This window comes from Geotrypetes seraphini, chromosome 13 (assembly GCF_902459505.1).
Source record: "Geotrypetes seraphini chromosome 13, aGeoSer1.1, whole genome shotgun sequence".
Classification (NCBI taxonomy): domain Eukaryota; kingdom Metazoa; phylum Chordata; class Amphibia; order Gymnophiona; family Dermophiidae; genus Geotrypetes; species Geotrypetes seraphini.
Window position 1 is genome coordinate 78,321,666 of NC_047096.1, and position 12,264 is coordinate 78,333,929.

Genomic DNA, 12,264 nt, shown 5'->3' on the forward strand with positions numbered 1-12,264 from the left:
GCGATACTTGAGAGAGTTCAGAAGAGAGTGACATGTTCGATAAAAGGTTTGGAAAACCTGTCATATGCTGAAAGATTGGAGAAACTGGGGCTCTTTTCCCTGGAGAAGCGGAGACTTAGAAGGGACATGATAAAGACTTACAAGATCATGAAGGGCATAGACAAAGTGGAGAGGGACAGATTCTTCAAACTTTCGAAAACATCAAGAACGAGAGGCCATTCGGAAAAATTAAGAGGGGACAGATTCAGAACCAGTGCTAGGAAGTTCTTCTTCACCCAACGGGTGGTGGACACCTGGAATGCGCTCCTAGAGGGCGTAATAGGACAGAGTACGGTATTGGGGTTCAAGAAGGGATTAGACAATTTCCTGAAGGAAAAGGGGATAGAAGGGTATGGATAGAGGATTACTATACAGGTCCTGGACCTGCTGGGCCGCCGCGTGAACGGACTGCTGGGCATAATGGACCTCTGGTATGACCCAGCAGAGGCACTGCTTATGTTCATACATAGATTAGCGCTTATTTTGGTCCAAGACTAATCACCAATTTCTTTTTTCAAGAATTTCTCAATCCTTGTATTTTCTTATATGGTAAGCAATTTGGACCCCCTTCCGTATGTTGAAGGCTAAACTGAGACCAAACCCCACATGTTAGCATTGTAATAAAGATGATGGAACTTTGGATCATATGCTTTTTCATTGTAGTTCTATCCAACACTTCTGGTCCCAGATATGGAGAACTATCAAGGATATCGCTAATTACACATCTGAGCTAACCTTTGATATGATTATTCTTCGATCTCAACATCCCTGTTTTGTCAACTCTGAATGCCCTCTGAAATTAATTGACTCCCTGTTTGCAACTGGCATTATACATATCTTGAAAAACTGGAAATCAGCCTCTTTGTTGGACTACACTTTCTGGTGCAATTCTGTATGCCTCTACAAAAAATATGAGCAATATGCAATTGAAAACCACAACATTCCCATAATGTCTGTGTCTATATCTCCAAAATCTTCATCTTGGTCTTTTCTTGATCAATATGTACAGAAGAATCACAGCTGCATCATCTGACCATCTGTGCTTTTTATTCTCTATTTTCACCCTTCTTTGCTTCTTATATCATTTCTGTCCCTATGTTCTCTTGTATTTTACTTGATTAGTGATTTACTGTGTATCAAGTTTCAAGTTTATTATGGGACTTGATAAATCGCTTAATCGGATATTCTAAGCGATTTACATTTAAAATTTACAATGTAAAATCAAAGAACAATAATAATGCAATACATAATAATACATACAATTTAAATAATGGCTAAAATATTCTAAATTTAAACAATATTAAACACTAGGAAGGGAGGGATGAAATATAATTTTAAAGTAAAAAAGAAACATTAAGGGCATATACAAAAAGGATATACAGTAGTTAAAACATGTTCAACCAAATGAATAATTCATGAAATATAAAATTATGTAGAAAAGGCATCTTTAAAAAGAAAAGTTTTTAACTCAGTTTGATGTCACTGGAGAGTTAGACTTCTCTCATTTGGACTTCATTTGTTTTGCACTAACACTATGTATCATTTTATGGTTATTTCATGTTAAAATTACAAAATTTCAATACAAATTTTGAACTATAAAAAAAAGGGAGTACTTATCGGTCGAGCAGTTATTTACACTTATCCAGAATTAGCGACATTCACCTTGGGTCAGTTTTAAAAGTAATCACTGCAGACAAGATAGTAGCTGAGAAGAGATGTCAAGTGTCAGGAAGAAAACATTAATTTTATCGTTACTCTTGTACCTTTTTTCATACTATACTTTTCGAAATAATGTTTCTATGAAACATGACATTTTTGCTTTTTGGCGGCCCACAGCCTTTGAGATGCTTGCTTGTCTAGAGAATAGACACTGTACTGCAGCATCACGAATATGAATCTTGTCGTTAACATAGGATGACAACCAGAACTTGCTTACACACCCTCGCTATCGCCTACTAGTCTTTCCATTCCCCGCCCATTTTGTCTGCGAATTTGAACGGCGGAAAAGCTCGCAAAGGAAGAAGCCCAAATAGCACGTTGGATCTTTGAGAGTGCGTACGTACACCTACAACGACCAGGCGCGGACGGCGTCACGTCGGCGGCTCTCCGTTGAGTCAGTGAGCTGCGGGACCGCGCACGCATACCGTCAGTGAGTAGGCGTGGATGACGTCGGGCCGGTGGCTTCACGTTGGGTCAGTGAGGTGCGAGATCGCGCACGTACATCGTTAGTGAGCAGGCGCGGATGTGGGTGGTGTCGGGCGGGCGGCAGCTGCTACTCCTGTCATTGCTCCCCTGCCGCCCCAGCCTCGTCCTCCGCCTCCGAAGCTTCGCCCCAGCCCGCATCCGGACCTCAGTTATGGCAGAGAAGAGGCCCTTCGTACGGCTGCCCAAAGATGTCTTTCCACTCAACTATGGGCTCTGCCTCAAGCCTGATCTCATCGACTTCACCTTCGAGGGCAAACTGGAGGCCGCCGTGCAGGTAGTTGCTGCCGCCTGACCGGTGGCCCTCCACCTGTCGTGCTGACTGGGTCCTTCTCTCTCTCCCCGCGTCTGAAGGACCGCGCACCCTACTCAACCTGTTCCTCTCTTTCTTCAGTATTTTTTTTTTTTTTTTTTAACGCATTGAAGAAGGCGTTTTTTGCCCGATGCGATCCTCTTTAGCAGGACTTAAATTTGTAAACGAAAGGGAACTGAAGCGAGGATGGGGAACGGCCGAGTGTGAGCCATCTTTCCTAAACACACAGCTTCTCATTCTTTATCTTTTTGCCTTGTCCCAGTGATTACCCTTCTTGTCCTGAAATATTCGTCTCCTCTCCTCAATAATTTGGCTGGTTCTAGAGTTACCCTTCCCCCCTAATCCCTAATTCTATTTTGTTTGGAAACATTTTTTAGTAACTTTTTTCCCCTCTCATTTACTAGCCTCTTTGTGAAGGGGTATAGTGGCCGGCATCTCCCACAATTCTTAGCCTCCTTGGGGGGAGGGGGGGGGGGAGAACCCCCTCCCAGAATTTAAGTCAGGATTTAAGTCGTGCTCTCCTCCCACCTACACAACCCCTCTAATCACCTTAATCCCTCTCTTTCTACTCTCTGATTCCCTGAGTTTCCTTGTCCTCTGATCTCTTTATTCAAACATGCCTCTTCTCCACTTTGATACTTTCAGTTATAAGTATATAGGATGTGCCATATCAAGACCAACATCCTATCTGACAGCATCTAGTTAGTCACAAGTATCTGGCAAGATCCCAAAGAAGTCCTTGTTCATACCTTGAGATAGCAATGGCTTTGCCAAGTTTGTCTACCTGGTAATGGTTTATGGATTTTAAGGAGTGGAGCAGTGGCCTAATGGTTAGTGCAGCAGCTTGAGAACCAGGAAAACTGGATTCAATTCCCACTGCAACTCCTAATCCTCCATTGCTCCAGGTACACAAATATATACAGTGAGCCCCATTAGGGACAGAGAAAAGTATCTACATATAATAAATGTAAACCCACGTTGATTGTTCCACAGAAAGGCAATATATCAAATCCATGACCGGTTTTCTAAATAAATTTGGGTAAAATCTTTTTAAATCCAGTTACCGGTATATTGACTGCATTGGCCACTTTTTCCTAGCTACAAATGCCAGTTAAACAGTGCGCTGAGTGGAAAAATATTGTCTACAATGTTTTAAACGTGCTGTCTGTTAGTTTTATAGTCCTGTCCTAATATTATTGACAAAGATAAATAACCATTCCCCATATACTCATGACTCTATAGACCTCTGTCATGTCTCTTGTCAGGCTTGTTTAACCTTTCCTTATAGGGCGCTGTTCCATCCACATCATTTTGGTTACCTTTATCAGGGTCTGTTCTAATTCTCTTTGTTTTTATTTTTTTTTCAAGCTGGGGTGACCAGACATGCATATTATGGATTTACTCAAAGGCATATCATTTGATTCATTTTCCATTCCTTTCCTAGTAATTTATAATTCTGCCAAACGAACCTGATTGAATTTTTTGATTGGGTGACCAGAGAGCTGGATCGAGGACATATGCTAGATGTAATTTATTTGGATTTCAGCAAAGCCTTTGATACAGTTCCTCATAGAAGGCTGTTGAACAAACTTGAAGGGCTGAAGTTAGGACCCAAAGTGGTGAACTGGGTCAGAAACTGGCTGTCGGACAGACGCCAGAGGGTGGTGGTTAATGGAAGTCGCTCGAAGGAAGGAAAGGTGACTAGTGGAGTCCCTCAGGGTTCGGTGCTGGGGCCAATCCTGTTCAATATGTATGTAAGTGACATTGCTGAAGGGTTAGAAGGAAAAGTGTGCCTTTTTGCAGATGATACCAAGATTTGTAACAGAGTAGACACCGAAGAGGGAGTGGAAAATATGAAAAAGGATCTGCAAAAGTTAGAGGAATGGTCTAATGCCTGGCAACTAAAATTCAATGCAAAGAAATGCAGAGTAATGCATTTGGGGATTAATAATAGGAAGGAACCGTATATGCTGGGAGGAGAGAAGCTGATATGCACGGACGGGGAGAGGGACCTTGGGGTGATAGTGTCCGAAGATCTAAAGGCGAAAAAACAGTGTGACAAGGCAGTGGCTGCTGCCAGAAGGATTCTGGGCTGTATAAAGAGAGGCGTAGTCAGTAGAAGAAAGAAGGTGTTGATGCCCCTGTACAGGTCATTGGTGAGGCCCCACTTGGAGTATTGTGTTCAGTTTTGGAGACCGTATCTGGCGAAAGACGTAAGAAGACTTGAGGCGGTCCAGAGGAGGGCGACAAAAATGATAGGAGGCTTGCACCAGAAGACATATGAGGAGAGACTGGAAGCCCTGAATATGTATACCCTAGAGGAAAGGAGAGACAGGGGAGATATGATTCAGACGTTCAAATACTTAAAGGGTATTAACGTAGAACAAAATCTTTTCCAGAGAAAGGAAAATGGTAAAACCAGAGGACATAATTTGAGGTTGAGGGATGGTAGATTCAGGGGCAATGTTAGGAAATTCTACTTTACGGAGAGGGTGGTGGATGCCTGGAATGCGCTCCCGAGAGAGGTGGTGGAGAGTAAAACTGTGACTGAGTTCAAAGAAGCGTGGGATGAACACAGAAGATTTAGAATCAGAAAATAATATTAAAGATTGAACTAGGCCAGTTACTGGGCAGACTTGTACGGTCTGTGTCTGTGTATGGCCGTTTGGAGGAGGATGGGCAGGGGAGGGCTTCAATGGCTGGGAGGGTGTAGATGGGCTGGAGTAAGTCTTAAAAGAGATTTCGGCAGTTGGAACCCAAGCACAGTACCGGGTAAAGCTTTGGATTCTCGCCCAGAAATAGCTAAGAAGAAAAAAAAAAAAAAATTTTTAAATTGAATCAGGTTGGGCAGACTGGATGGACCATTCGGGTCTTTATCTGCCGTCATCTACTATGTTACTATGTTACTATATCACACACTCCTTTATCCTGTACAACCCACATCACCTCCAGTCCTTTCATTCATGCTTTCCTCTTGTTTGTTTTTCTTCCTCCTCCCTCTGATCCTTGCACATCTTGTCTCATCCACATCCTCTGACCCATTTTGCCCCTTCCCCCTCTATGGTCACTAGCAGTAGAAGTGCAGGGGTCTAGGAAGTGCATTCTAAGCAGCAGTGAGTGCAGGAAGCTGGCACAGTCAGTAGTGGCAAAAGCAGTGGGGATGATAAGACGTTTACCACGTTTCTCTGCTGTAGGTTTATCATCTTCTCTCCCATTCCCCCATAGGAGAGAAGGTTCTGTATTAAGAAATTAGCTTTGTCTGCTCCAGGTTCATCCCTTCTCTCTTTTGTGCAGGCTGTTTGGGAAGAGGGTCTGGGGCAGGATATCTCCTGCAGCTCTGCCTCGAGTTTAAAAAGAATTGGTGAAGACTTTGTTCTGGGGCATTTTCTTAGAAATTTAAGTCCTGCCTTTTGCTGACCCCCATCTTATTGGTTTCAGCCTTTTCACTCCCTGCCTCACTGTCCTGTGGAAGACTGCATTCCTTTGTTCCCTGTAATTTTTTTTTCTGTCCTCTCTCTTTGAGGAGCTACACACCACTTTTTAAAGTGGGTTTAATCTTCCAGTATGGTCTCTGGTGTTTTGTTTAGAAGGCATATATGCAAAGGCTATGCTATGCAGGTTACAGCACACAGTTCCTGAAAGCTTTGGATATAGATTGTTTTAGATTACAGACAAGATAATTGGATGAGTGGAGTTTTTGGTAACCTGTTTGCAAATCATTGGGATGGTCTACATTAAAGATGAGTTGACAGTAGAGAATGACATGGGGACAAATTTTTTCCCATCCCCACAGGAGCTCATTTTCCCTTCCTGGGAGTTCTTTTCCTGTCCCTGCCAAGTTTCCAAGTTTATTAAAATTTTGATTCAATCTCAATATCTTAATTCAAAGCGATGTACTGCCCCATTCAGGAATGGGACAGGGACAGTGAGAAAGCTCACGGGGACAGGACGGGGAAACTGAGTTCCTGCGGGGACATTGAAAAATTTGTCCCCATGACATTCTCTAGTTGCCCTTCACTACTTAAGCTTTGAAGCTGAATATTAAGACAAAGTTGAAATGACAGGTAATAAAAGGAGACTTAAAATCAGGTAGAGGTGCTGTAATTAGTGGGATTTTTTAAAATATACTTTGATACATAGTTTAGGTATGAATTTACAGGTTACACAGGTAGTTGGAATGTTTTTATGTAAACTTTTGCTGCTAAGTAAAATTCAAAGTTATTTTTCATGGATAATTGACAACAAATTGTGTGAGCAATTTGTCTAATTTATAATATTCTACAAGGGTGTCTAAGAAGTCTTTGCTGAGAATTCAAGTTGCTCCAAAATGTTTCCATAAAGCTCATCTAATTCAAAATTTGACAAGGATTATCATATCCCTTCCACTGGAGCAACTACATTGGCTGCTAGTAGCTGTTAAAATAGGGTTTAAAGTCTTATGTTTGTCTTTTAAAATTTTATATGGGTCAAGCCCTTGCAACTTGGCATCCTGCTTGAAGTTAAAAACTTTGACTCACTTTCTCGGCTATCTTCAATTGTTTAATCTGTCTCAGAATCTAGATTGATGTTGACAGGAATACAAAGAGCTGCACCTTTTCTTTGGAATTCTCTGCCTTCAGCCCTTAAACAGGAACAAGACTACCTGAAATTCTGTACATTTTTGAAAATATGGTTATTATTTACATATTCAATTTCTTTATTATAAGACTATTTTCTGCTTGTTTTTATTTCTAGGAACATAGAAACATTAAGGCAGGTAAAGCCAATCCAATCTGCCCATCCACAGTAGTGCTGCCCGATTCAGGGAAACTTTTTTTCGAATCAGCCTATTTAGTCGATTTTGCAATTCATTCTTCCTGCCCAATTGGGTGTTTGTTTTCAAATGTCCTGGCAGGTTTATTTTGTAGTCTTTCCACCAACCATGCCCCCCTTTTGCTCTCTTCAACTCCACGCCATGCTGTGGTGTAAACAAAATAAAAAAATACTTTTCCTCTCTCTGTTATAGGTCCTAGATCATGCTTGCTGTCTAACAGCAACTCTGGCAGGATACACATTTCAAATCTGACTTCTTCCTCTCTCCTTTCTCCCCCCCCCCATGTGCAACAGCTTTCTTCCATCACCACCCATACCCCTGTGCAGAAGCTTTCCATCCCTCCTTCCCATCCCCTTGTGCAGCAGCACCCCACTGATCCTCCCACCGTGAAGCTTGACATACCTACGAGGCCTCTTAAAGCAGTGGCAGCGTTCTGAACGGGCTGCTTCATGACCTGCCCCACTAGGGCTTCTCTCTGCTACGTCACCGATGATGTCATCAGTGACACAGCAGGGGGAAGCCCTAGTGGGGCAGGTCGCAAAGCAGCCCATTCAGAGTTCTACCACTGCTTTAGGAGGCTTTGGAAGTATTCAGGTCTCACCAGGGTGGGGTTCGCAGAATCGGTGAGTCCGATTTTTCTCAGACAGCGAATTGATTCGAATCAGCGAATCAGGCAGCACTAATTCACAGCATCCACTATCTCTTCTTCTCCCTAATAGATCCCACATGCCTGTCTCATGCTTTCTTGAACTCAGACATAGTCTTTGTCTTCACTACCTCTACCAGGAGACTTTTCCATGCATCTACCATTCTTTCTGTAAAAAAGTATTTCCTTATATTACTCCTGAGCCCCTCACCTCTTAACTTCATCCTATGCCCTCTCATTTTCTTTTCAAATGAGAGATTTGCCTCATTCACATTTATGCCATATAGGTATTTAAATGTCTCTATCATATCTCCCCTCTCTGCCTTTCTTCCAAAATATACATATTGAGCTCTTTGTCTGTCCCCATATGTCTTATGACAAAGACCACCGACCATTTTGGTAGCCGCCTTCTGGACCTAAGGTTTGTAGTGGTATATGTTTTTTACTGTCAAGATTCTTTGGAAAATGATATGAAATGAAAGAACTTGAGATTTTTGAATTTATTTATTTTTTTTTGGGGGGGGGTCTGTAGGTATAGATGTTTCCAAGTTATCTTTTGCTTCTGTTAGCATATTGCTGAGGTGTGATGCTTAAAAGGTTGGTCAGATTATCTAGCTTGTATTTAGTTCCCTCAATACTCCCATAAGAGCTACTCTTTTATTTGACTTACCGTAGTTGGATATAATAATGGTGTTTGAATGTGATTTTTGGACCAAAGATGTGAATTTTTGTGACCAAAATCTCTTCCCTGAGGTAACTAGGACAGTTAAAATCTTGTGTGTTAGCTCTGGGTGCAGTTTTTTTTCCTGAGATTTTAATGTGAATGTTGTTGTTTTATGAAAATCTCTCTTTTTGGACTCAATTCATTTAGTCATTTTTTAAAATGTATACTATATGAGGGAGTGCTTAAAAGTTCTCAACCCAACCAAGAAGAGAATGACGTGCACATGGTTCAATCAATGATCTGAAACAATGTCAAAACATAGAATTTCATTTCTGCAAATTGGCACTTAACGAAATAAGATTATATTCTTTTCTGTTACAGTGGCAAAATAACGCTCAGAATTTAGGAAGTTGGTTGGTTGGGCTGAGACCTCTTCAGCATCCCTTCATAGATATTCAATAATGCTTTGAGTATATTTGTTGGGGATATTTTGGTGGGTCATATATCAAAATCTTACGTAGAAAGATAATGGGATAAGGGATAGGGATTTGTATACCGCCTTTTTGTACTTACACAGCCACATTCAAAAGTGGTTTATATACAAGGATGCAAGCATTTTTCCTATCAGGCTCACAAACTTTCTAATGTACCTGGGGCAGTGGAGGATTAGGTGACTTGCCCAGGGTCATAAGGAGCAGTGTGGATATTTTCATGTTTGTTAAATTTTTGTTATTCTAAGCTGTCTGAAAGTTTTTGATGTACGGTAAATATTTTATGAAATGGAGTAAAAAAATTATAGTTTTAAGATCCATCCCTTAATATCCCAAAGCAGATTTGAGTTTCATGAAGCCTTAAGAACTAATTGAAATAGTAATTTTGTTTCCATCTCAATGAAAATTGTGGTGATGAATGTAAATGAAGAATGGTGAAATTTTAACCTGGGAATGTCAAAACACTCCCTCTCCCTCAGGGAATGGAGGCTGAGACCATGTATTGTTTGATGTTGAATATTGCTATAGGTGCCCACGTATAATCTCGAGTCCCAGTGAATCACAGATGTTGCTCATTGTAGATACTATGTGTGAGAGATGCTTCTTATGGCTTTCTGTTATCAATGGAAAAAATGTTCTAGGCCAGGGGTAGGCAATTCCGGTCCTCGAGAGCCGGAGCCAGGTCAGGTTTTCAGGATATCCACAATAAATATGTATGTGATAGATTTGCATCGGCAGTGCATACAAATCCATCGCATACATATTCATCATGGATATCCTGAAAACCTGACCTGTTTCCGGCTTTCAAGGACCAGAATTGCCTACCCCTGTTTTAGGCTAAAAATTTTAAATAGTCTCCATGTGCACTAATAGCAATGAATAAGTATGTCACTTCGATCTATTCTGTTTCTGATCTGACAGAGCAGGAAAATTAAAAAAAAAAATTGGTTAAGCTGGGATGCAATCTGAATAGTGTCTAGGGCAGGGCTGCCCAAGTCCGGTCCTCGAGATCTACTGGCAGGCCAGGTTTTCTAGATATCCACAGTGAATATGCATGAGAGAGATATTTGCATACCAAGAAGGCAGTGCAGGCAAATCTCTCTCATGCATATTCATTGTGGATATCCTGAAAACCTGGCCTGCCAGAAGTTCTTGAGGACCAGACTTGGGCAGCCCTGGTCTAGGGCAATTTAGTATTGCTAAAATAACTTACCAAAATGTGTCATTGAATTGGTCGGAGAATTGAAGGGATATTTTCTTTCATGGTGTACTTCTACATTGCTTACTCTCTAGCAAAAACCACCACAGTAGCAGCAACTGTCTGACCTTTGGGCCTGAATGCACCTCTTAAAGTAAGAGTGAAAAATGCAAACAAAATGTACCGGTAATTGCTGGTGCCTTTTGGTTCAGCTGACTGCATCCAGTGAGAGCATCCTCTATTGCTTTTATTTTACTGTGTCATGGTCTGTTAAGATTAGAAATTGCAGTTTGAGAAATTAGGGAAAGGATGTGGCCAAGTGTTCAGAGAGTAGAAGGCAAACAAGCAGTGAAGACAAGAGAGCTAATTCCTCCACCAAAGTATAAAAGAAGCACAAAAATAGAATATACAAAGTGTAAAAATGAACTGTAAGCAAAAAAAAGTACATTACCTTGCTCTTAAAACTGTGATTGCTATTCTGGTTTTCTGAAATTTTCCACCAGTGCCTCCTTGGCATGCCCCAACAGATCTGAGATCCCATGCATCACAGTGTAGCTTCCGGCTTCTTATAATTCATAATACATTTTCAATATTAAACACTTCTTATCATTGCAGTATCTCCAGGCGGTGCCCAGGTTCTGCTCTTATGTTGCTAGATGTGGATGCGTGCTCCAAGATGTAATATATTTGATACATTTGTCCAAAAAAATTAGATCAATGAATGTGTATTAGGCTTGTATTATAGTGAAGCTTTTAATGTTGTCCTCTATATGCCTATAGATCAGCTGGGGATCTCACATTTGGGCCGAGTAAAAACCTGGTTGAGTGATAGGCACTAGTGTTTATTCCATGCTGGGTTTCGGTCTTAAGTGAAATTACAAAGGGGTTAAAGGGACTTTTGCTAGATGATACTAAGATCTTCAACAGAATGGAGTGGTCAAAATGAGAAACAATCTAAGCAAGCTTGAGCAATGTTCAGTATAGTTAAAATTCAGTATAAAAATAGTGTGGTCATGGTGCAAAAATCTAAAGGACCCATGTTAGTTGGAGTAAGAGAATGATCAAAATCGGTAGAAATCATATCATATCTGATTTGAAGGTAACAAAACTGCATGACAGTGCAGATGACAATGCAGTGGCCAGAGCTAGAATGTTTACTTGTAGGGGCATTCTGCACAAAAGTTTTGACAATTCTGCAAAAATTCTGTACTGCTTATTTGTAGTGTTTTTGCACAAAATTTCCCTATCTTAAGTCTCAAAATTCCTCCTATTTCCATCTTCAAGCCTCCCCTCCCACCTTCACTAATGGCACATTCACCTTTCCTTGCCTCCCCCCTTTCATTATACCATTGGAGCTGGCTCCCCCCCTTGCAGAGATTGCGCTGCAGGTGAGAGGAGGAAGTGAACCACTGCATGTCGGGTCACTTCCTCCTCCTCCTCCTCCTTTGCCAGCTTAGACTCAACTGCTTATGTGAACTGTGGGATCCCTGAAGTTCACATAAATAGTCTGGCCTAAGCTTGCAGAGGTAGAGGAAGTGACCCAATGTGCAGGGGGTAAGGGTTGCTGGGGGTACATAGGGAGGGGGGTCTATACAACAAAAAAGGGGTTTCTTAGCATCAGCTCACTGTTCCACACAAATGGGTTATCCCGCCATGCAACTTGCATAAGATGTCGGTGAGACCTCTTCTGGAGTGGAATATCCAATTTGGGAGGTTGTACCCCCAAAAGAATATGGGCGGTGGATAGATCTGGGAATAATATTAGCATGCATAGAAAGGGTGGTGAAGGCATTAAACATTTTCTTAATAGAGATAGCAGAAATGAAAACAGTAACAATTGGCTTTATATAATAACATAAGAGTATGATGCAATTACCCTATGGAGCAATTGGCACACA

General features: G+C 41.3%; 1 protein-coding gene across 2 annotated transcripts in view; it reads left to right on the forward strand.

Annotated features, from left to right (window-relative positions):
* The first annotated feature begins 2,209 nt into the window (after nt 1–2,209).
* NPEPPS (aminopeptidase puromycin sensitive) overlaps nt 2,210–12,264 on the forward strand; it is a 186,920-nt gene continuing 176,865 nt past the window's right edge. Inside the window, exon 1 of one of the 2 annotated variants that reach the window (XM_033918253.1) lies at nt 2,210–2,518. In XM_033918253.1, the coding sequence (XP_033774144.1) occupies nt 2,282–2,518 (237 nt within the window). In that variant the 5' untranslated portion in view covers nt 2,210–2,281. The remainder of the gene's footprint in view (nt 2,519–12,264) is intronic. The other variant, XM_033918254.1, reaches the window with a different exon arrangement.